Source organism: Phacochoerus africanus, chromosome 7 (assembly GCF_016906955.1).
Source record: "Phacochoerus africanus isolate WHEZ1 chromosome 7, ROS_Pafr_v1, whole genome shotgun sequence".
Taxonomy (NCBI): Eukaryota; Metazoa; Chordata; class Mammalia; order Artiodactyla; family Suidae; genus Phacochoerus; species Phacochoerus africanus.
In genome coordinates, this window is record NC_062550.1 from 64,709,432 (window position 1) to 64,733,268 (window position 23,837).

Here is a 23,837-nt window from a genome sequence, read left to right on the forward strand (position 1 = left end):
GGCTCAGATCTGGCACTGCTGTGGCTGTGGCTTAGGCCTGCACCTGTAGCTCTGATTTGTCCCCTAGCCTGGGAATGTCCATCTGCTGCAGGTGTGGCCATTTAAAAAAATAGTGAGGGATCTTGGGAGGAGGGAAATCGAACAATGATCAAAAATGGGAAATGGGTACAGTGGGTTCAAGGGAAAGGGCACCTAGAACCACATTTATTTCTCTAGCAACAGGATCAATTATTTTGGAAATTTTAAGGATTTCCTTGTGTTGAGCAACTTCTTCACATTTGCTTATTTCCCTCATTTTTCTAAAATTACTAGAATCTCAGTAAAAGGTATGAAAATTATAAAGCCATGCATTAGTGCTGTACAATCCAGGGAAGGGGAGGCACAGGCATCTGGCTTGTGAATAAAGATGTCAGGGGGAAGGAGGAGGCAATAGCAGGTAGAAAATGAGATCAACATTCCTGTTTCCAAGCAAAGAACAAAGCAAAAGTGTTTTCTAGAAATGTGGTTCAGGAGGATGCCTGCTGGAGGCATCAATGAGAATGGGTCTTGGGTACTCCTATGCTATGTTATTGACCCTCAAATTTTAGACTCACAAACACCCAGCATGGCACATGGCACTTAGAAATTGGATGCAAATTTGCAAATTATTTTATTGGTAAATTGAAGATAGACTGCCATGGTCCAATGTCAGGGCTTTCTGAAGAACTGGTATCTTCATATTCATTTTCTGAAAAATAAAAAAGAAAGTATGGAGAGGCTTGGCAGGTGGTTATCTCTTCCCAGCAGATAACAGAATCTTCCTGAATGGAAGCAGGTGAGAGCCCATTTTTTCTCCCTCTCTTCCTCCTCTCTGTCCTGTTCCATTCCAAATTTTTTTGGTTTATAATTTTTATGAACCTTATAGATAATGGGTTCTAAATTGTTGCTTACAAGATGAATAAAAAAGATCCTTCTTAGGTTGTTTATCTCATAATTATTTAAAGTGTTCAAAGATAAATATACAAACATGGTTACTGCAGTCTATTTCATAATAGCAGAAAACTGAAACCATCCTAAATGTCCATTGATACAGCACAGCCAGACAATGGAATAGGATACAATTAAAAAGAAAACAAAGCTAGGACCATTTAGATCTACATAGATCCTCTGTGGTAAGAAATAAGTTATTTGAAATGAGAAATACATAGATCTGCAAATAAAGTATCACTTGTGGATAAAAAAGAATTTATACATTTATAAAGGCATAAATGTTTCCAAAGGATGTTCAAAAGTGTTAACTGTGGTGGCTTTGGGGGAAGGAACTGGGGAGGTGGGATGTGAATGCCTATAAGTTAGCCTCATACTTTTCACTTTAGCTATTTTCCCTCTTGGAGCATATATTAATTCAAAAGTCACTATTTTAAAAGCAAGATAAATTTAGCAGCATAAAAGTTAAAGTATCGTTTAGCACGGACACTGACCTGAAAGGCCTGGTCAAGTGGAAACTTGAGATAGGAAGTCACTGTGCCTGAAGAGGAGGAGAGGAGAAACCAAGGCAGAGCACTACTCTACTTGCTCATTAACAGCCCACTTTAAGACAGGTAATATTGAGAACAAGGTGGGGGCTATGTTTCTCAAAATGAAGAATCACCTTGGATAGCATATTAAAAATACAAGGTATTGCGACTCTATTTCAGAATATCTGAATATAAATCTTTAGAATTGGGGTCCAAGATTGTGCAATTTCATCATCTCCAGGTGAATCAGTAGTACACTGAAGTTTGAGACCTGTACTACTTAGGACCTTTGAGAGAAGATGAGCTTGATCATACCTGTCATTGAATTCCAGATTACTGGGGTGGTGGGCCCTGGGGAGGTGGGCCTTGGGGAGGTCTTTGTGGTCTCCGGCCTGGAGGCGGTGGTCCCTGGGGTTCTCCAGGAGGAGGTGGGGGAGAACGGCGAACACGATGTCCTCTTGGAGGGGGTGGTCTCCGCTGAGGTCCATCACCTTGTGGGGGCGGTCTCCGCTGGGGTCCGTCACCTTGTGGGTGCGGTCTCCGCTGGGGTCCGTCACCTTGTGGGGGCGGTCCTTGCTGAGGTCCGTCACCCTGTGGGGGCGGTCTCTGCTGGGGTCCGTCACCCGGTGGGGGCGGTCTCTGCTGGGGTCCGTCGCCTTGTGGGGGTGGTCCTTGCTGGGGTCCGTCGCCTTGTGGGGGCGGTCCTTGCTGGGGTCCGTCGCCTTGTGGGGGCGGTCCTTGCTGAGGTTCGTCGTCTTGTGAGGGCGGTCCTTGCTGAGGTTCATTGCCTTGTGGGGGCGGTCCTTGCTGAGGTTCGTCACCTTGTGGGGGTGGTCCTTGCTGAGGTTCATCGCCTTGTGGGGGTGGTCCTTGCTGAGGTTCGTCGCCTTGTGGGGATGGTCCTTGCTGAGGTCCATCGCCTTGTGAGGATGGTCTTTGCTGAGGTTCGTCGCCTTGTGGGGGTGGTCCTTGCTGAGGTTCGTCGCCTTGTGGGGGTGGTCCTTGCTGAGGTTCGTCGCCTTGTGGGGGTGGTCCTTGCTGAGGTCCGTCGCCTTGTGGGGGTGGCCTCTGCTGGGGTCCGTCACCTTGTGAGGGTGGTCCTTGCTGAGGTTTGTCACCTTGTGGGGGTGGCCTCTGCTGGGGTCTGCCACCTTGTGGGGGTGGTCCTTGCTGAGGTTTGTCACCTTGTGGGGGTGGTCTCTGCTGGGGTCCATCACCTTGTGGGGGAGGTCTTTGCTGAGATTCATCACTCTGGTTTTCACCATTAGGAGGGGGTCTGGGTGGTGGTCCTCCAGGAGGTGGTCTTGGAAACACCTCATCTGAGTTTGAGTTGTCTAAATCTGTAATGCATGGCACAGTAACAGAGGAACTTGATTATGGAAGACTCCCTTTTCATTCTTATTTCTGATATCAGACTGTCCCTTCCTCCAGAACCTGCCACTCAATTGCCAACTTCCTTCCAACTCTCTGCTCCCTTTGCAGTACTCCTCCTAGTCTATATACTAGTGATAGTAAGTCTCAGTTCTTTGCTCTTGAGACAAACATGCACCTTAAATTGGGGAAAAAAGATGTTGTACATCTTAGAGTTCCCAGAGGATGTCTCCAAGTACAGAATACCAAAGGGATAATCAGCATTAGTTATGTTGACAGTTATATTTTGGGACACTGACACAGCCTGCTAATGTGATTCCAAGTCTGGACACTTGAGTGCATAAGCAGGACCCTTTGGCTCTGGGACCAGGTGAGAAATACTAAGAGAGAAAAAGAAAGATAAAGTGATGGCCCACACAGGGTTCACTAAATAATTGTGGCCAATTTTAATTAGGTACAAGAACAAGTTGAGTGGAGAAACACAGAGAAAATGTAATCAGAATTAAGTTTATTTCCATTTTTCCAAACTATGTATTAAAGAAAGGAATACTGAGGAAGAATGAAATAGTTGAGGGGATGATGCTCAGTAGGCTGGAGAAGTCAGAATTAGGACAACTTCCCTCTGCCACCCTCTTCCAGCTGTCATTTCTGGCCTGAGGGAACAGGCAGCATTCTCTGTGTCATCCAAGCTACACATCTCTGTTATTCACGTTAGGGCCCTGCTCATGGTTCCCAGAATCAAGGTTGGTAAAGGATTGCCTATATCTTGGGGGCACTAACATTAATCATTTCTTGACAAGACTGTGATGATAATAAGACACTGGAGAACAGAGAAGTTGCTAAGGATTAAAAAGAAAGAAAGTTGATGGAGAGTTAAATGAGACTTACCTGATAGGGGGTAGGGAGGTCCTTCATTGCTGCCTTCAAGGAAAAGAAGCACAAGATGAAGCACAAAGTAAGTTCCAGGTCTTTCAGGGCTCACAACTGTTCGACAGCGACAGGGAGCCTTCTAACCACACCCTGTCTTTGCCCCAAGTACCTTGTCCGCACAACCTGTGATGCCATTGCAAAGGGAGGACGACGTGAAGGGGTGATGGGGTGGTTCCTATGCTGAGGGTCCACCACAGACTCAAAAGAGAGGAGGGCCTTTTTTTCGTCCCTAGTGTCTCTCAAATCCTACTAGTTTAGGTAAAGTGCTGGGGTATTTCTCTGTCACATTTCTGTGTACTTCTGCCCTCTTTCTTCATTATATACTTTCTATTAATATGGTTTCTCAAGGTGGAGGTGACCAGATATAAACATGCAGATACCACCTTCCACAGCACTTTGAAATAATAAGTGGGAGCAAAATGAACCACTGGGCCCTGGGATCTCTGTGTCTCTATGGAGAGTGAGCTAGAGAGATTGAGGGTCCTGATCCCTTTCACTTCAGTAAAAAGTCTGACCTGGACGTCCCCTCCTGCATGTGTGCAACCCCTTCTCGCGAGGCCACTTTCTTCCCCTGCCTGCTTTGATTACTGTAATGCCTTCCTGAGGATACTTCTCTGTATTTGTCTGGCCTCCCGGCAGTGCATCCTTCATAACCTAGTTAGTGAGCCTTTTATAAAAATGCCAATCGTACCCTGTCAATATTGTGGTTTAAAAATTCTTTACTGTGTTGCAGTTATACTTTAAATAAAGTATGAGGCCCTCACATAAATTATATAAATGAACTTATCCTTGTCTTAAGCATCTGCAGCCCAGGCTTTCCACCTTTCCCCTGCTTCTCTATCAGCACCCTCACTGCCGTGGCATCTAACAAATGCCAAGCAGAGTCTCAGCAACCTCTACCTTCTTGGTTCTTACCAAAAAAAGGGCCCTGCGCTGAGCTCAGGGCCAGCAAGGCCACTGAGAGCAGGATCAGTAGCATCTTGGAGGAAGCGCTGCAGTTGTTCTCAGCTCCGTCCTGGGAGAATCCAGGCAGCTTCCTTTATAAAGACCAGCAGAACAATGGTATCTTTGAGCTCCATACAGGACAGACCTCCTCACCTGATAGACAAGTTTAGAGCTGGGACTTTGCCCAACAGGATGGAGTGGATAAGATGTTGTTAGTGTGTAATTTCTAAAAGGTACAGCATGTGACTTGGGCAAAAGTTTTGAAGGCAGTGTCCAAGCAACCAGCACAGATATCAGAATTATTCTGTCGTCATTTGATTTTCAGTTTGTTCCGAGAGAGTTTCTCTGTGCTTTCAATTGTGTGTTCATGTGTTTATGTATTTCTGCGTGTGTGTGTGTGTGTGTGTGTGTGTGTGTATGTGTGTGTGTGTAGTGCTCCTCTAGGCCAAAGTGAAGTGGTTATTATCTTAGGCCATGATTATGGCTTAAACTCCATCATTCATGGTATTTGTATGCCCACGTACATGATATGTAGTAAAATACTTGATGATATACATGTCATCTCTATCTTTGAAATGTATGTGGAAAACTCATACCTGGGTATCAATGGATGGCAGAAGGTTGAGCCTCAGCTGCTCAGACTCCCAGAAGTCATCCAAGATTCTCTGGCTCTAATAGAGAAGTCTTGGTATTGTAGAATAAAATTTTCTATTCTTATTAATAGCCTTAGGAATTATAATATTTAGTCAAAAGCAAAGGTAGACACAGAATCTACCACAGAATTTCTAGGACAGAATAAAATGAATATAGAGTTACTTGAAAGAATCATGATATTTTATGTATCTATGATTTCTTCCATGCTGTTTCTCTATTCTAGAACGTTTTGTAACATTCCATTTGATTTATTTCTTCGAGGAACTATTTTTAACCACCCTGCCCTCACTTATAATTTAGTGGCCACTATTATGTAAGCCAAGATACAGTCTGAAAGTCTCTTCAATATTGACTCGATCTTCTATTTTTTTAATCCATTCCCATGTTAGAAAATGTTTTCTCAGATTGGTGTTCATCACTGGGAATTGTGTCAGCAATGTTCTGACACTCATTGCTCCCCGTTCTCTATCTTAGATATTTGTGGATTTTTTTCTCTCCTTAATCATTCCTCCTGAATCAGTCAACCCTGACTTTTATATGTAATTTTTTGCTATGCATTTGGGGGGAACTTTGACAATTTAATTAGGACCTATGTACACTTCACTAGCTTTGCTGACATTTATTTTTAAAATTTAGCAGCAAGATATTGTGATTCCAAACACTTTCTTAGCCACCTACCTTCCACTTTGCAGTTGGTGATTATTCTGTTATACTTAGCAATTTCCTGTTCATCTTTTAAAGGGAAGACTGTGACTAGTCAATAGCCTCAGCTGCCACTGTTTTAGAACTAGTGTAGGGTTTGTGCTATTGCACCTTTGAACAGGGTAATGGTAATTTTAGGGTGGTGTGTTTGGGGTATCAGAGGGAAGGCCATGTAGCTGGAAATGCTGAAGACAGTGTGGGTGAGTGGATTCTGGTCTAGGCATACGAGTGTCAGGGTCTGGGCCTTGCTGAAGGGCTGCCAGTAACATTTCAGGACGGCTTCCTGATACGGTGGGGTTTCCTCCAGATACCATTGCCCTGGCAAGGTGACCGGGCACATCGCTTCCTTCTCCTGGCGTAGCTACGGCTGTCCTCCCGGAAAGGGACAGCCGTTGGCAGTGTGGGAAAGCAGCGTGGCCCCAGCTGGGCTTGTGCGAGGAAAGGAGTAGCTGCTTGGGCTTCACAGGTCCCATTACCGTTTTGGGAGGACTGTCTCTGGCTTCCTGAGACAGTTTTGTGGAAGAGGATGTGGAGAGGCCCCATCCTGCCCAGGTGGCTTCTGGTCGCCCTTCAAGTGGGAAAGGAGGGTCAGCGGGAAGGAAGGGAAGGGAGTGGAGTGGCAGCAGACGTGGGTGGGGGCTGTGGAAGGGGCGGTCCTGCCTTAAGGCAGGCTTCCCTTTGGCGTGGTGAGGACTGGAAGACCACAGAAAAGCCTTCACGATATCACTCAGCTCAGGACCTTTCACTCCCCTTCTCCGATGTCAGCAGTGCAGGAAAGAGATTAGTGAGCTGCAGTGGGATAAATATCAGCTCTGAACTCAGCAGACACAACAAAAGCAGAGGAAATGGAGGAGCTGGAAGAGAAGGGTGTCAGTCAGGAAGGGTGGGGTGGATGCCGAGAGCAAGACTTGCAGCAGGAGCTTAGGCACCCGCCGATGAGCAGAAGCCCCCAGGCAGTGCCCTTGCCCTCTTGGAGGTGTGCTTGACGTAGCGTGTCCCCATGAGAAATCCTGACTTCCTGTCTGTTTTAACACCTGCCCTCCCTCACTCTTTTCTCAGTTAACAACAGTTGGTTCAGTCTTAGTTCCAAGACAGGAAATTGTCCTTGAGCTCTCACCCCCACTGCCCCATGGCCATAGGCAGGTCCAGGTGTCTGGACCTTCAGAATTTACCCCAAATATGATATGAGTCCTTCTGCCATGTCTCCCACACCAATCTTCTCCGCTGGTCCTGGTAATATTCTTGCCTCTACCTCATCCCATGTCAGATCTCATCTCAACAACCAGAATGATCTTTAAAAATATAAATTTACCTAAAGTACACCATATTTTCCCCCTTAAACTTGTGGCTCAATATAAATTTCGTACCTCATCTCTTTAACAACCCGATCTCTTTTTCTTCGTGAGGAGTGTTTAAGCTCCATGAGTGCGACAAACTGTTGGATCTCCCTAAACCCTGTTATGCAGAAGTTTGCCAGAAAGCCCAAGAGGTCAGTATAAGATGAGTACTGACAGATTGGATAAACTTGTGCTGAGAGAGCAAGTGAATTATACTTGATCTCTCTGGTCTGGGAAGTGTTCATGTAAATTGAAAGAACTGATGTGTCTTTTGAATTAAATAAGTGCTTTGATGATGTAATGAGCAAATAAAAATAGTGATGGGTTATGTCATAAATTGTGTTAATACACAATTAAACTCGATTAGCATTATTACAGTGGTCAAAATATTTTAATTTCACGTTGACTGGGTTCTAGTAAATACTTTGTGCAGAAATACTAAGGAAGTCATTTGTGACATTAGGTTACAATAAGATGGTGACTTCCATCCCAGCTTTGCTTTCTCACTCTGTTAAAGCATAGTTTACTCTATGGAAACCAGCTTCCTGTCATAAGGCAGCCCAGAGAGAAGGAACATAGCTTATGTGTTGTGAAGACACTCAGCCTATCAAGAGGTCCATGTGATGAGGAACTGAGGACCACTAGCAACTTTGAGGGAGTGTGGAAACAGATCTTCCTCTGTCAACCTTGAGAGGACTACAGCCCTATGTAACAGTCTGACTGCCACCTCTTGAGAGACCCTGAGGTATAACCACCCAGCCAAGCCACTCCTGGACACTTAATCCACAGAAACCATGAACCAATAGATGTTGATCAGTTTAAGCTGCTAAACTTGGAACAATTTATTGCACAGCAACAAAAGAGCAGATCACCTGCTGTTAATTTCTTGCAATTTTGAAAGCAACAATTCCCTGCAAGACATTAAAAGAAACAACTCTTTAAGGTAACTCTTTTCCTCAACCTGGCTTATATGATTAGAGTCACAGTACTGGGTGAAGTTTTAATGTTGTTATTTTTAACTATGATAGATGTTGCCGACTCAGGAATTGATTATTTTTTATTTCTTCTAATAAATAAAAAAATATTGGGCTTCCAGTTCATTCTACCTCCAATATTATGCATCAAGAGGAGCCCATGATATGCTTATAAACATTTTTCAGAAGAACTTAAAACCCAAAGATCCTAGTCTGTAAGTAGTAAAATCCACACAATTTCCAATGAATTCAGGTTTCCAGAGTCCTTTAGTTATAGAGAACTGTAGATGCAATCTGAGAGATGTGACATTTTGAGATAAGGAAGTTCTAGGAAAGGAAAGGAACATAAGGAGAAATGTTTAGAATTCCTGCCCCATCCAAAATCAAATACAATAATGATAGAGAAAAAAAGTGGAGAGATGATCAGTGCTGAAACTATAGGACAGGTGTCAATATGTCGGCCAGCCTGCCAACATCCTCCTCTTGGTGGAAACTCCTTCAATACTTGTGGTCCCATAAAAACTTGTAATCGTAGTTACCCTAACCCCTGGCAACTGGGGTTGGTATATTTCTGGGCCAATCATAATACTTAGCTTTTATCATAGTAATTGCCTGAGGAATCGGTGTGTGATTAAACATAAGTAGTCCTTGTTTTTCAGGTGGACGTCTTCCATAGGAAAATATAGAATGAGTTGCTCAGAGGAGGGGACAGCAGATGGAGCTGCTGGCAGTCATTTCAGCAGGTACATACAAGGAGCTACGAATGGATTAGAGTCTTTTGATAACATTTTTGAATGACTGATTCAGTCATATTTGGGGTCCCTGTTATTTGCACATTCCATGAACCATTTCTACTGAAGGAATTTTTTGTTGGCTTCCCTGAACATAGAACCAAAGGATCTTGGTAGAAAAAAAGAATGCTAATTTGAAAACAAAATTTGAGATATTTCTGCCAGAAACAAAGAATATTGAACTTCCCTCAACAAGAAAGCAATGCATATTTTGGAAACAACTGAGGGTTAATCTGTCAAATTGTGTTACTTGTACTTCTTTAAGCTGGAGGATTAGATGCAACAAAAATCATATTATGCCTTTTTTCTGTCACAGATCAATGGGGTTGTTGAAAGCTGACTTATGAAAAGAGCATTGAACCACAAGTGTAAGAAGAAAACATGGGAAATCTTAAGCAAGAAAATGGCAGGATCCAATTTATATTTTTAAAGATCATTCTGGTGGTTGAGATGAGAACTGATATGTAGGATGAAATAGAGGCAAGAATATTACCAGGACCAGCGGGGTGGGTACTATAGTCCTCCAGGAAAGAAAGAATCATCACCTGGAGAAGATTGGTGTGGGAGACATGGCAGAAGGACTCATATCATATTTGGGGTAAATTCTGAAGGTCCAGACACCTGGACCTGCCTATGGCCATGGGGCAGTGGGGGTGAGAGCTCAAGGACAATTTCCTGTCTTGGAACTAAGACTGAACCAACTGTTGTTAACTGAGAAAAGAGTGAGGGAGGGCAGGTGTTAAAACAGACAGGAAGTCAGGATTTCTCATGGGGACACGCTACGTCAAGCACACCTCCAAGAGGGCAAGGGCACTGCCTGGGGGCTTCTGCTCATCGGTGGGTGCCTAAGCTCCTGCTGCAAGTCTTGCTCTCGGCATCCACCCCACCCTTCCTGACTGACACCCTTCTCTTCCAGCTCCTCCATTTCCTCTGCTTTTGTTGTGTCTGCTGAGTTCAGAGCTGATATTTATCCCACTGCAGCTCACTAATCTCTTTCCTGCACTGCTGACATCGGAGAAGGGGAGTGAAAGGTCCTGAGCTGAGTGATATCGTGAAGGCTTTTCTGTGGTCTTCCAGTCCTCACCACGCCAAAGGGAAGCCTGCCTTAAGGCAGGACCGCCCCTTCCACAGCCCCCACCCACGTCTGCTGCCACTCCACTCCCTTCCCTTCCTTCCCGCTGACCCTCCTTTCCCACTTGAAGGGCGACCAGAAGCCACCTGGGCAGGATGGGGCCTCTCCACATCCTCTTCCACAAAACTGTCTCAGGAAGCCAGAGACAGTCCTCCCAAAACGGTAATGGGACCTGTGAAGCCCAAGCAGCTACTCCTTTCCTCGCACAAGCCCAGCTGGGGCCACGCTGCTTTCCCACACTGCCAACGGCTGTCCCTTTCCGGGAGGACAGCCGTAGCTACGCCAGGAGAAGGAAGCGATGTGCCCGGTCACCTTGCCAGGGCAATGGTATCTGGAGGAAACCCCACCGTATCAGGAAGCCGTCCTGAAATGTTACTGGCAGCCCTTCAGCAAGGCCCACATTCTGACACGCACATGCAGAGACCAGGACCCACTCATGTAACACTGGCCCAGCAGGATGGTGTGTAGCATTTCCAGCCACATGGCCCTGCCTCCATCTGATACCCCCCCCACACACACACACTCTGCCCTAAAATGACCCTTGTCTCGGCTGCAAACCGACCAATAACACAAGCCCTACACGGTTCTGAAATAACGGGTAGCCGAGGCTACGTATAGTCCCAAGGGTCCAAGGAAAAAAGCTGAGGAGGAAAATACTGGGAAGAGGCGAATAGCCAGCAATGGAGAAGAGGCAGGCAGGTAAGGAAGAGAATTAAGGGGGCATTCCCGCGGTGGCTCATTGAGTTGAGAAACCCACACAGTGTCCTTGAGGATGTGGGTTCGATCCCTGGCCTCTCTCAGTGGGCTAAGGATCTGGCCCTGTCGCAGGCTGCGGGAAAGGTTGCAGATGCAGGCCAGGCCTGGAGTTGCTGTGGCTGTGGAGCAGGCCAGCAGCTGCAGCTCCAATTCGACCCCTCGCCTCGGAACTTCCATATGCCTCAGATGCGGCCATCAAAAGTAACAAAACATAAGAAAATTTTTGTTGGAAAATTTAGTTAGTTGCCAAATTTTAGAATTAAATGTAACAGTCAACCTAATTTGGATGCTCTATTTAAAAATTCTGAGAATTCCGATGACACAACAGGGAAAGGATGTTTGAAAGTTAGATTACCTGCAATGCTCACAAGGAGCAAGTGCATCTGAGGAGGACCACATTCTGCACAGGGATTATGGAAGGGAAAAGTGACAAGCAGAGGTGTTATGGGAGCGCTCAGCTCTCAGGAAAAGGACAGCGCAAGTGGGGGACCGACGACAACAACCACTACTACTAAAATAAAAAGTAAAGGAAAATAAAGAGGCAGGAACGTTCTTCTCAGAAAAATATCCTCCTTTACCACACTCTTCTATCTTGGCAGCCTCCAGTCAGGTTCAGAGCTTTTGCGCCTATGGCCTGAACCTATCAACTCACAGAAACTAGCAGTGCTTCTCAAATGTGTGGAAAGCCCGTTGGAAGTGGGTTTTCTCCCAAATTCCGTCACAAGAATCCTGACTGAGACCGTAAAGAAAAGGCACATGCCTCATGAGCTCTTCTTAGAGGCAGCATCGGTTAAAGGTAGAATATTTTAGAAAGGAGGCCTTTCTCAGGGACAGTCTCATACATGGGAGGTACACGGAGTTGTTGGTTTTTTTTTGGTTTTTTGGTTTTTTTTTTTTTTTAGGTCCACACCCGAGGCCTATGGAGGGTCCCAGGCTAGGGGTCAAACGGGAACTGTAGCTGCCGGCCTACACCACAGCCACAGCAACGCTGGATTCTCAACCCACTGAGCAAGGCCGGGGTCGAACCCGCGCCCTCATGAACGTTAGTCAGATTCGTTAACTGCAGAGCCACGACGGGAACGCCGGCATGTACAGAGATTTTAACTGGAATTTGATTAGCAGTCTTAGGGCTTTGTCAGTATGTTCCCCGACAAGAACTACATTCCATCCTCCCCCTCCATGTCATCTCCTCTCCCCAGGGTCCCCAAGATCCCGTGTTCTTCACTTTTCCTTTGAGGAGATTCCATCTTTCCCCGACAGAAGTGAGCTGTGCTGCTCCGAGTCTTGTTATGACTCTTAAAGGGGAAACCTTAAGCTTTCGCCGGCTGCTAAGGCGGGCTGTCTGGGTCGTGAGGGCCATACCAAGGGGAGGGACAAGGTCCACGTCCAGGAATGTGGGTGCTCAAGGGACTTTTCTGAATCTTTCCTAAGGTTCACTGTGGCTACAGCTTCACTTTTGAAAAAGTAATCTTGGATGCCGATAATGTGACTAACGACTTTTATCACAGACCCACAGGGTGATTCCACGGGAAGGAACTCAAAAGTCTCCTGCCCTGGTTTTACAGATATGCCCCCAAACTACTGCACACTCCTCCTGTCAAGTGAGGGAACCTGGACTGGCTTCTATGGTTACCACAGGCCCAAAAGTACTGGGATGTGCTTTGTGACACACGGTTACGGAAAGAGGGTGACTTCCATTTCTGCTTTGCTCTCTCACTCTGTCCCAGCATGGCTTGCTCCGGGGGGCAGCCGGCCCTGTGAGCCGGAAGCTCGCGGGTGTGCTGTGAGGGCATCGGGCCTATGAAGAGGTCCACGTGGTGAGGAACTGAGGACCACGAGCCACCGTGAGGGAGTGTGGAAGCAGGTCTTCCTCTGGCGGAACCTGAGAGGACAGCCCTAGAGGACGGCTTGACTGCCACCTCCTGCAAACCCTGAGCCACAGTCACCCATCCAATCCACTCCTGGACAGGGACCCCCACCGAAATCATGAACCAATGGATGCTGATGGCTCAAGCTGCTAATGTGGGGGTAGTTGCTGTACCGCAACAGACAAGCAAATCTCCCCTCGTTACTCTCTTGTCCTTTTCAAAGCAACACCACTTGGGAGAAACTCAAAGGGGAGAACTCCCTAAGGACAACGCATCTATTTCCGGAGGTTGGCCTCTACTCTTAGAGTCACCACATAGGATGTCAGGTGCTAGCGTTGTTGTTATCTATGATAGTTGTTGCCAACTCAGGAATGGATTATTTTTTTTACCCTCTTCTGACAAACGAAGGGTTATTTGGCTTCCCAGTTCACCCTACCACCAATGTTATCCGTCAAGAGGAGTCCATGGTCTGTAGAAATATACTTTACCGAACGAAGAACTTAAAATCCAAAGCTCCCAATCAGGAAGTAGGAGACCTCCTGTAATTTCAAGCACACTCAAGTTCCCAGAAGCAGATGAATTGCATCCTTGCTCATAGGGAACTTGTAGATAGGATCTGAAAGACAGAACATTTTGAGTTAAACAAGTTCCAGGAAAGAAGGGCGCATGAGGAGAAGGGTTTAGAATCCTGGCTCCGTCCAAAGTGGAACAAAATAATACAAGAGAGAACGGCAACAACAACAACAAATGAAAGCGTGGGGGATTGTCAGTGCTGAAACCATAGGACATGTTGATTTGGGGGGCAGCCTGCCCACATCCTTGTCTCCGGGGAAAGTACTTCAAGATGTGGCATCCCATTAAAGCTCCCCATCGTACGTAGGTGCCCAAACCCCAGGCCACCGAGCTTGGTATAGGTCTGGGCCCATCATAATACTTAGCTTTACTCCCAGGCATCGGCTGAGCAGCTGGCATTGACTGGAGCCTCCCTGGTCAGTGTCTTCCAGAGAGTTCATATCTGAGTGAGCCGTGAAGATGCGGGGACGGCATACGGAGCTCATACGCAGTCGTCCTGGCAGCCGCACGGGAAGACGGAGGCGTTAAAGCCTTCTCATAACACGGAGCCATTAAATCCACGCATATTGGACCTCTCTGTTATGTGCATGTTCCCTTTCCCCTTTTCCGCATCAGCGAATTTTCGTTGGGGTCCTTGCCTCTGGAACTAAAATGTTCTGGGGGCAAGAAAAGATACAAATTGTGACCCACAACATTTGAGAGAGATTCCTGCCAGACACAAGGAGTTTTGGACTTCCTTTGATAAGAAAGCACAGATTTTGTCCACCAACTGATGGTCCTTCTGCCAAATTCTGTTACCTTGCCTTTCTGAAGCTGGAGGAGGGGCTGCAACAGGAGTCCCCTTCTGCCCCTTTGGGAGCCTCTTTTTCTGTCACAGACCAGTTGGACTGGAGCTGCTCTGAGTGCGGTTGGGGGTAGGAGGGCTGCAAAGGAGGGTAGATACCTCAGGCCATTTTCTTGCAAGCCGGCTTAGGGGGCACTTGGTGCTTTCTGCCATTTTCAGCGAGCAGAACACACGAGGGTCTCCTGGTCAGAGCTTGGGAGCACCACTGACAACAGGTCCTAAGACCACGTAGATGTATGAGTCACTTTGCTGTAAACCCGCGAAGCTAGGGCGACACTGTAAATCACTCTTCCCCAATAAAGCAGTTTCAAAAAGTAATACGTCTTGAGGAAGAACAAAACGCAGAAAAACTTGCGGGTTGCAGTCGGACGTGGGGAGGCCCGGCTCCCCCGGGCGGGGCCTAAGAGGCGCCAGAAGAGGCACGGACACGGCTGGCGAGAGGGTCGGCCCTTCGGGTTCCGCCCCGGGGCTCGCGCCTCTGCCGCCGGCCGGGCGGTGGTGTGTGGCAGGCGGGGGTGCGCAACGTGTGCCGCCCTGCTTCTCCCGCCGGTGCCCCACGGGCCCAGCGGCCTCGGCCCTCCCCAAGGGGCAAGCCTCGGGCCTGGCCGCCTGGGCGCGCGGCTCGCCGGAGGCCCGCCCCGCGGCCCGGGCGGGGGAGGGGGCTTCGCGCGCCGCCCCGCGCCGCGCTCGGGGCGGGAGCGCGCCTTGCCCGTCCCAGGGCGGTTTCCCCTGCCGGGCTCGAGGGCCCTGCCTCAGGCGCCGGCCCGCTGGCGCCCTTTCCCGCTCCTGCGAGCGCCTGGGGATCCCCCTCACGGTGCGGGGCCCCGCGAGCCGCGCTCTGGGGGTGGAGAGGGGAAGGGTGACCCTGGGGGGTGGAGGCGGGGGTTGCCTCGTCGTGCTCCTTCACGCGGCGTGTCGGGGGCACCGACTTGGCTGCGCCCGCGCCCTGGGTTCCCTTCACCGGGTTCGCGGGCACGCGCACGAGGGATGGCGGCGGCGGCGGCGGCGGCGGCCCGGCGACGGGAAGGGGGCTCTGCGCGCCGCCAGGAAAGTGCCCAGGTGAGGCGGGCGGGTGTCCCTGAGGCTGCGCAAGCGTTTCCCCGTTGCCCACCAAGGCGAACGTTGGCCCCACTGGTACCCGAACTGCAGGCCACGGCCCAGCCACGAACTGGCATCTCCGGAAGTGCCTTGGTGGACCCGCTGGGGAGACGCTGTGTGGGGCGCGAGGCGCCTTTCCCATGAGAAAGCCTCCTCTAGCGAGCAGAGAGGGAGCCTTGGGTGTGGGACCCCCCCCCCAGCCGCTGCTCCTCTCAGGGGTGCGGTTGCCATGCGGACCACAGCCACAGCCTGTGCCCAGAACCCCTCACGTCTGCCCGAGGGGCACGGCGCGGAGACAAAAGTTAGAGAAAGAAAACAGAAAGCGGAGAAGAATTTCTTTACAAAAAGACTTGTCCAAATTAAGCGAAGTGCATTTGTATCTCGAGAGGAAATGGAGACCAGAGTGAGCAATTTGAGGACAGAAAGCTGAAATTTCTTGTTTCACTTGGTGGATGCCAAAGTCAGGCTTGGAAGTCTCTCAGTTCAAAGCGACAGTCAACAGCGTATGAAGTTTTGAACTAGATTTAAACATGCACTACTGGAGAATCAAGTTTAAGGGCAGTCTCTTTGGTGCAGTTGACTTTGTTTCGGCCACCTGCTGGCTCAGTTGGAGTTAGTTGTGTGACGTAGTGTGTAAGAAGTTAAAATCATTCAAGGGAAGAACACTGACAAGCCCTGGAGGTAGGATGATTCTAGCTCTGAAGGAGTGTTCCTCAGATCCCTTCCTGCCAGGCTATGCGGCTTGTCAGAGTTTCCCAGGGATGCTTGGGGATGGGCTCCGTGCCACCATGGAGGCGTCCCAGAGGAGATTTTCATCACTGGCGGAGTGTCGGGGGCACGGACTTGGCTGCGCCCGCGCCCTGTGTTCCCTTCACCGGGTTCGCGGGCGCGAAGACAGATGGAAGTGCCGGGTGCAACCCAAATATACTTTTGCTCCCCATGTTAACAACCTCCCGGGCAGGTTGCTTTTTAAATGCTGATTTCCTCGTGTCCATTGTAAATGTGTCTTTTAAGCCAGGAACTCTTCCCAAGTTTGTGAGAAACGGGAGGGAGAAGTTAGCAGTGTGTCGTGAGGGAGCAAGTATTGCCCCAGGAAACAAAGACACCAGAAGATGCTCTTTAAAAAAAAAAAAAAAAAGACAGAGTGACTGTTTTCCCTTTCTTTTTAAAACTTGTAAGACGCATTGTCAGAGAATATTGTTGTCTGATATTTTGGGAAAGCAGTCTGAACAGTTTTCATTTAGGAGCCTTTAATTTCTTAACAATGTTATGTCTGTGGTTCTTCCCTGTCGTCATAATTAGGAAGTGCTGAAGGCGCTCTCTGCAGGGTTTTTCTGTATGCTACCTCAATACTCTTTGTCTTCTAGGGTAGATATTATTATTATTAATATCCTCATTTTCTGGGTGAGGAACCTGAGGCTCTGAGAGTCGAAGGAGCTTGCTAAAAATGCAGCGCGAACAAAAAACAGAGAGGCTAGAAGCTGATGTCTGAAGGACTCCAAATTCCTGCTTGCTTTTAAACATATGGCATGCTGCCTCGTTCATGAAGTACGCTCAGGTTTTGTTCGAGAGTGGTGGGGGACCTAGGCAGGGAGAGACTTGGGCAGTGAATCAGAAACGGAAAATGGGGATGAGTGGGTTTGAGGGAGAAGGAACCTAGAACGAAGCTTCCTTCCCTAGCAAAGAGGATCAGTTATTTTGGCGATCTTAAGGATTCCCTTGGGTTGAGCACCTGCTTCACCTTTGCAATCTTTCCTTGTTTCCCTCACATCTTCAGACTCTCAGGAAAAGGTCTGAAAATGATGAAAAGCACTGCGTTCTTGGTGTGGAATCCAGGGGAGGTGAGAAACAATGGAGCTTTTTGACTCGCAGCTGGCTTGTGCATAAAGATGTCATTGGGAAGGAGGTAGACAGCATGGAGAGAGCTGTTCCTGTCCCCGAATCAAAAAGCAAAGCAAAAACGTTTTCCAGGAAAGTGTTCCTGGAGGAAGCCTGCTAGAAGCATCCATGAGAAGGGGTCTCGGACGTTCCTATGCTGTGTTCGTGGCCCTCACATCCCAGACTCGCAAACACCCAGAACGACACATGGCGCTTAGAAACGGGAGGCTGATTGTTTTATTGGTAAATTGAAGATAGCTTGCCTCGTTCCAATGTCATGGTCTTCTGAAGGACAGGTGTCTCCCTACTCCTTGTCTGAAACAAACAAAAAAGGAAGTTCAGAGCGGTTTGGCAGGTGGTTCCTTGTCCCTACCGGTAATTGGTAATTGAAGGGAGGTCGGTGAGAGCCCATCTTCTCTCTCTCTTCTTCTTCCTCCTCTCCATTCCTTCCTAATTCCTCTTTGTGTATGGTTTGTATGCAGCGAACAGAGAGTGGGCTCAAAATTGTTGCTTGCAAGATGAATGAAAAAGATTCTTCTGAAGTTCTTTAGCTCTTGATTGCTGTGGATGATTTTTAGTACGTCTTTACAGAACTATTCACTGGAACCTATCCTACAGCAGCAAAAGCCTGCATCCAGCCTAAGTGTCCACTGATGGCGGTTTGCTTAAAGGGATCATGGCACAGCCAGGCGATGGCCTGGGATAGACTTGAAAAGAAAAGGGAGAGGGGCCAACTTGATCCCTGTGGCTCTGGGCAACGACATGGACGTGTTCTGCGAAATAAGTAACTTGAAATGAGCAGCGTATAGGGCTGCATATGAAGTATGAGAGCACTTGTGGATCAAAGAAGAGGGTAGGCATTTATAGAGGCCTAAGCGCTTCCAAGGGTTGTTCACAAGACTTGACTGTGGTGGCTTTGGGGGAAGCTTGTGGGGAGGGAAGATGTGATCTGCCTTTGCAATTTGGCCTCACATCTTTGTTTTTGGTTCTCTTTTCTGTCCCCTTGAATGTAAATGAATGTAATAGGAAATATTTAAAAGACCTGGAAAACACCGACCAGGATGAAAGCTAAGGTGTCATTGGCAGCACCTCTGGACCTGATAGGCCTGGTCAGCTGGAAACCTGAGATGGGAAGGCACTGAGCCTGAGGAGGAGGAGGAGGAGGAGGAGGGGAGGAGAGGACGAAAGGCAGACTCTGCTCTACTTGCTCATTACCAGCCCACATGAAGTAGGTAATCATCGGGGAAGAGGCAGTTTGGGGGGCCATGGTTCTTACAGTCAGAATCGCCCTGGCCGGTCTGTCAAAAATATGCAGGCTTGCTACTCTCTAGCAGGGAACGGAATAGAAGTCATTAGAACTGGTATCCAGGACTGTGCAGTTTCAAGCTGTTTCTGGTTGATTCCGTGACACATTAAAGTTTCAGACCTGTAAAGCTTAGGGCCCTCGATCCTCCCTGTCACTGAGTTCCAGATTACCGGGGTGGCTGTCCTGGGCGGGCCTTTATGGTTTCGCCCCTGGGTGGGGGTGGTCTGTGGTGTTCTCAGGAGGAGGTGGAGGAGGATGGTACTTATGATGAAAATTTTGATGTTGTCCTGATTGGGGTGGTTCTTGTTTGAGGTCCATAACCTTGTGAGGGTGGTCCTTGCAGAGGTCCATCACCTTTTTCTGCTTATCCATGCATAGTTCCATCACCTTGGGTGGTGGTTCTTGATAGAGTCCATGACCTTGTTGTGCTGGTTTCTCTGGAGGTCCATGACCTAGTGGGGGGAGTCCCTGTGGAGGTCCATGACCTGATGGGTTTGGTGCCTGATCAGGTCCATTACCTTGTGGGGTGGTCCCTGTCGATATCCTTGACCTGGTGGGTGTGGTCCTGAGGAGGCCCATGACCTTCTTTTATTGGTCCCTGTGCAGGTCCATGACCTAGTGTGGGTGGTCCCTGAGGATGTCCATGACCTTCTGGGGGTGATCCATGGTGAGGTCCACGACCTTGTGGTGGGGGTCTCTGTGGAGGTCTGTGACATTGTGGGGCTGTTCCCTATGAAGGTCCATCACCTTCGTTTTTACCATTAGGAGGGGGTCTATTTGGTGATCCTCTAGGTCCCCCAGGAGGTGGTCTGGGAAACTGCTCCTGGGAGCTCTGATTTGAGTTGTGTACATCTGTTGTAAGGTATGGCACAGGAATAGAGGAACTAGGGGAAGGAAAGGGTGCCTCTCATTTTGGTCTCTGGTCACCCCATCAGGCAGTCTCTTCCTTTAGAACCTGCCTCTCCACTCTCAACTTCCCTCCCACCCACAGCGTTATTTGGCAGTACTCCTATTCATTCAGACACTAGAAATGTGGCATCTTAGTTCTTTGCTCTAGAGACAAACGAAATTGCCTTAAATAGGGCAAAAAAAGAAGTCATGGAATTCTTAGCTTTCCGAGAGGTTGTTTCCAAGGAAAGAAGAAAAGCAAAGAGATTATCAGTGTCAGTTATGATGGCCCTTACATTTGGAGACACTGACAGGGCTTGCCAACTGTGACTCCAAGTCTGGCCACTTGAGTGCATCATGCTCCAAGACCGGATGAAGAAATACTAAGAGCAAGTGATGGCCTACACAGGATTCACTAAATAACTGTGGCCAGTGTGAATTAGATATGAGGACACATTTGAATGGAGCAGCACAGAAAGAGGGAACCAGACTCCAATTCTTTGCATTCTTCCATAAACCATATAGTATACCGAGGGGCATTGGGGAGAACGAGAACCCTGGAAGGGTTGGTGCTCAGTAGACTGGAGGAGGCAGAATTTGAGCTGCTTCCCTCTGCTCTCCTCCCTCAGCTGTCATTTCCGGCCTGAGGGAACAGGCCGCATACTCTGTGGCATCCAAGCCACACATCTCTGTTATGCACGTTAGGGCCCTGCTCGTGGGTCCCTGAATCGCGGCTGGTGAAGAATGGCCTATATCCTCTGGGATACTAACATTCATCCAGTCGTGACAAGACAGTGAAAACGACAAGACTCTCTAGAACAGAGCAGTTGCTAAAGATACAAAAAGAAAGGAAGTTGGTGGAGGATTTGAGGTGACCTATCCGGTAGGAGGCTGGGAAATCCTGCACTGTTGCCTTCAAGGAGGAAAAGCACAAGATAAAGCGCAAAATGCATTCCAGATACCTTGGAAGATGCCCCAAGTACCTCGTCCACACAACCTGTGATGCCGTTGCAAAGGGAGGACGACGTGAAGGGGTGACGGGGTGGTTCTTATGCTGAGGGTCCACCACAGAGTCCAAAGAGAGGAGGCCCTGGGTTTCGTTTGGGTTTGGTTTTCCTGTCCCCCTGGTTTCCGGTCTACCCTCATGCTGGTTCAGGCAAAGTGCTGGGTGTTTCTGTGTCTTATTTTCCTGTCCTTCTGCTCTCCCTCCACATGAGACACTTCACCTACATTAACATGGCCTCACCCAGGTGGGGTGACCGGGAATCAACACGCAGGTACCACCTTCCACAGCACCTTCCACAGAACGGGGCGTGTGAATGGGAGCAAAACGCAACCCCTGGGCCCTGGGATCTCTGTGTCTCTATGGAGAGTGAGCTAGAGAGATTGAGGGTCCTGATCCCTGTCGCTTCAGTAAAAAGCCTGACCCGGGCGTCCCCTCCTGCATGTGTGCGACCCCCTCTCGCGAGGCCACCTTCTCCCCCTGCCTGCTTTGATGACTGTAATGCCTTCCCGAGGACCCTTCTCTGTACTGGTCGGGCCTCCCTGCAGTGCATCCCTCACAGTCGAGTCAGTGAGACGTGTGCAGAAATGCCAGGCTTCCCTTGTCAGTCTGTGGTTCAAGACTCTGTACGGGGTTCCAGGTACACTTTATGCAGCGTCAGCGAGGGCGTGAGGGGCCTTATCCTTGCCTTAAGCACCTGCAGCCCAGGCTTTCCACCTCCCCCCGCCCCCCTTCTCCACCAGCACCCTCACTCCCGTGGCATCTAACGAACCCCACGCAGATCTCAGCAACGCCCCCCGCCCCCCCTTCTTGGTGCTTACCAAAAAACGGGCTCCGGGGCTGAGCTCAGGGCCAGCAAGGCCACTGAGAGCAGGATCAGCAGCATCTTGGAGGAAGCGCTGCGGTTGTTCTCAGCTCCGTCCTGGGAGGATCCAGGCAGCTTCCTTTATAAAGACCAGCAGGACAATGGTATCTTTGAGCTCCATGCTGGGCGGACCTCATCACTGGATGGAAAGGTTAGAGCTGAGCTTTAGCCCAGCAGGATGGAGGGGGGTAAGAGGGTGTCAGCATGTGACTTGAGCCCGAGTTGTGAAAGGAACAGTGTCCAAGCCATCGGCGCAGACGTCAAAGTTGTTCTGTCACCCTTTGACTGCCGTCTGTTCCCTGAGACTGTTGCTCTGTCCTTCGTGGAGCTGTTGGTGTGTGGGCTGTGCATGTGTCTGTGTGTCTGTGTGTTGGCCGTGATCCTGTAGCCCAGACGACGCTGGTCAATATCTCTGGCCATGATCGTGGCCCAGGCCCCATCACTCATGGCCTGTCTGTCCATACGCATATGCTAGGTAGCAAAACGTCTTGCTGATGCACACATCATCTCTGTCTGTCTTTGAAACGTATGTGGAAAAAGCGCTGTCGTGCACACACGGGTGGCGGAAGGCTGAGCCTCACTCAGCCTGCCCGGGCCCCCAGACGTCGTCCGGGAGGCTCTCCCTGCACTTGGTGGTGTGGAACAAGGTGACCCGATACCTTTCCTTCGTATAAACAGCCTTCGGTGGTGCTGGTACTTACCGAAGGAAAGGTAGACACGAACACTCCGGGGAACTTCTGGGACAGCACCAAATGCATACACAGTTCCTTGAAGGGATCATGTCATTGCATGTGTACAAGACTTTGTGCCGCTTCTTTTGTAAGAGTCCATGTCCCTCCTCCTGCTAAGCAGTGTTTTCCAACTCTGGTTCCCCACTGACTGTTCAGCCATCCTGCTGGACAAACGGCTATTCCCTTCAAAACCTCCATGGCATCGTCTTGCCCTTCTCTTCTTCCGTCAGTTCCTTGTTAGCAACTGTATTCACCAATCGTTGTTCATCACGGGGAATTTTCTCTGCAAAGTTCTGCCACTCGTTTCTCCCATCCCCTATCTGAAATTTATTTGCTGATGTTATATCGCCTTCTCAATCCTCTCTGATTCAATGTAGAGTTTCATCTCCGTTTGGTTTGTGCTGTGCATTTTGGGAGGTAGGTTTTTGGGGGGGCGGGACATGTTTTGTTTTGTATTTATGTGTTTTGTCTTGTTTTTGTCTTTTGTCTTTTTAGGGGCTGCACCCAAGGCATATGGAGGATCCCAGGCTAGGGATTGGAATCAGAGCTCTAGCTGCCAGCCTACCCCATAGCCACAGCAATGCAGGATCCGAGCTGCGTCTGTGACCTACACCACAGCTCCCGGAAACGAGGGATCCTTAATCCACTGAGCAAGGCCAGGCATCAATCCCACGTCCTCATGGATCCTGCTCGGGTTCGCTAACCACTGAGCCACGACGGGAACTCCTTTTTGGTGTTTTATGGCCGCACCTGAGGCATAATACATTTCCCAGCCTAGGGTTTGAATTGGAGGTGCAGCCACGGACACAGCAACACCAGATCCGAGCCGCCTCTGCGACCTACACCACAGCTCACAGCAACACCAGATCCTTAACCGAAATTATTCCAAAAAATCACAGAGGAAGGGACACTCCCAAACTCAGTCTATGAAGCCACCATCACCCTGATACCAAAACCAGACAAAGATACCACACCAAAAGAAAATTACAGGCCAATGTCACTGAAGAACATAGGTGCAAAACTCCTCAACAAAATACTAGCAAACTGCATCCAACAATACATTAAAAGGATTGTACATCATGGTCAAGTGGGATTTATCCCAGGGATGCAAGGATTCTTCAATATTTGCCAATCAATCAGTGTGATACACCACATTAACAAATTGAAGAATAGAAACCATATGATCCTCTCAGTAGACGTGGAAAAAGCCTTTGACAAAATCCAACACCCATTTCTGATAAAAACCCTTCAGAGAGTGGGCATAGAGGGAACCTACCTCAACATATTAAAGGCCATATATGACAGTCCTAGGGCTACCATCCTTCTCAAGGGTGCAAAGCTGAAAGAATTCCTGCTGAGATCAGGAACAAGACAAGGATGTCCGCTCTCACCACTACTATTCAGCATAGTTTTGGAAGTCCTAACCATGGCAATCAGAGAAGTAAAAGAAATAAAAGGAATCCAAATTGGAAAGGAAGAAGTAAAACTATCGCTATTTGCCAATGCCATGATACTATACCTAGAGAATCCTAAAGACTCTACCAGAAAACTGTTAGAGCTCATCAATGAATCTGGCAAAGTTGCAGGATACAAAATTAATACATGGAAATCAACTGCATTTCTATATGCTAATAATGAAAGATCAGAGAGAGAAATTAGGGAAGCCATCTCGTTTACCATCACATCCAAAAGAAT

The 23,837-nt window shown here is 48.6% G+C and overlaps 1 protein-coding gene across 5 annotated transcripts; it reads right to left on the minus strand.

Annotated features, from left to right (window-relative positions):
* Window positions 1-625: 625 nt before the first annotated feature.
* Window positions 626-6,834, minus strand: LOC125131216 (LIM domain-containing protein A-like). Of its 5 annotated transcripts, XM_047787537.1 has the most exons (5): window positions 4,713-6,830; window positions 3,756-3,788; window positions 1,812-2,836; window positions 1,461-1,507; window positions 626-727 (listed from the first exon to the last, which is right to left on the minus strand). In XM_047787537.1, exons 3-4 carry the CDS (start codon window positions 2,813-2,815, stop codon window positions 1,474-1,476), a joined length of 1,038 nt encoding a protein of 345 aa, XP_047643493.1. In that variant the 5' UTR covers window positions 2,816-2,836; window positions 3,756-3,788; window positions 4,713-6,830; the 3' UTR covers window positions 626-727; window positions 1,461-1,473. The 5 variants fall into 5 exon arrangements, with proteins under 5 accessions (XP_047643493.1, XP_047643491.1, XP_047643492.1 ...); XM_047787535.1 differs by having other exon boundaries at window positions 626-2,836; window positions 4,713-4,834; window positions 5,339-6,834; XM_047787536.1 differs by having other exon boundaries at window positions 626-1,507.
* Window positions 6,835-23,837: the final 17,003 nt, after the last annotated feature.

Bases quoted from the DNA above. Each gene is read 5' to 3' on its own strand.
- LOC125131216 (XM_047787535.1), bottom strand. From the start codon at position 2,815: ATGAGGTGTTTCCAAGACCACCTCCTGGAGGACCACCACCCAGACCCC.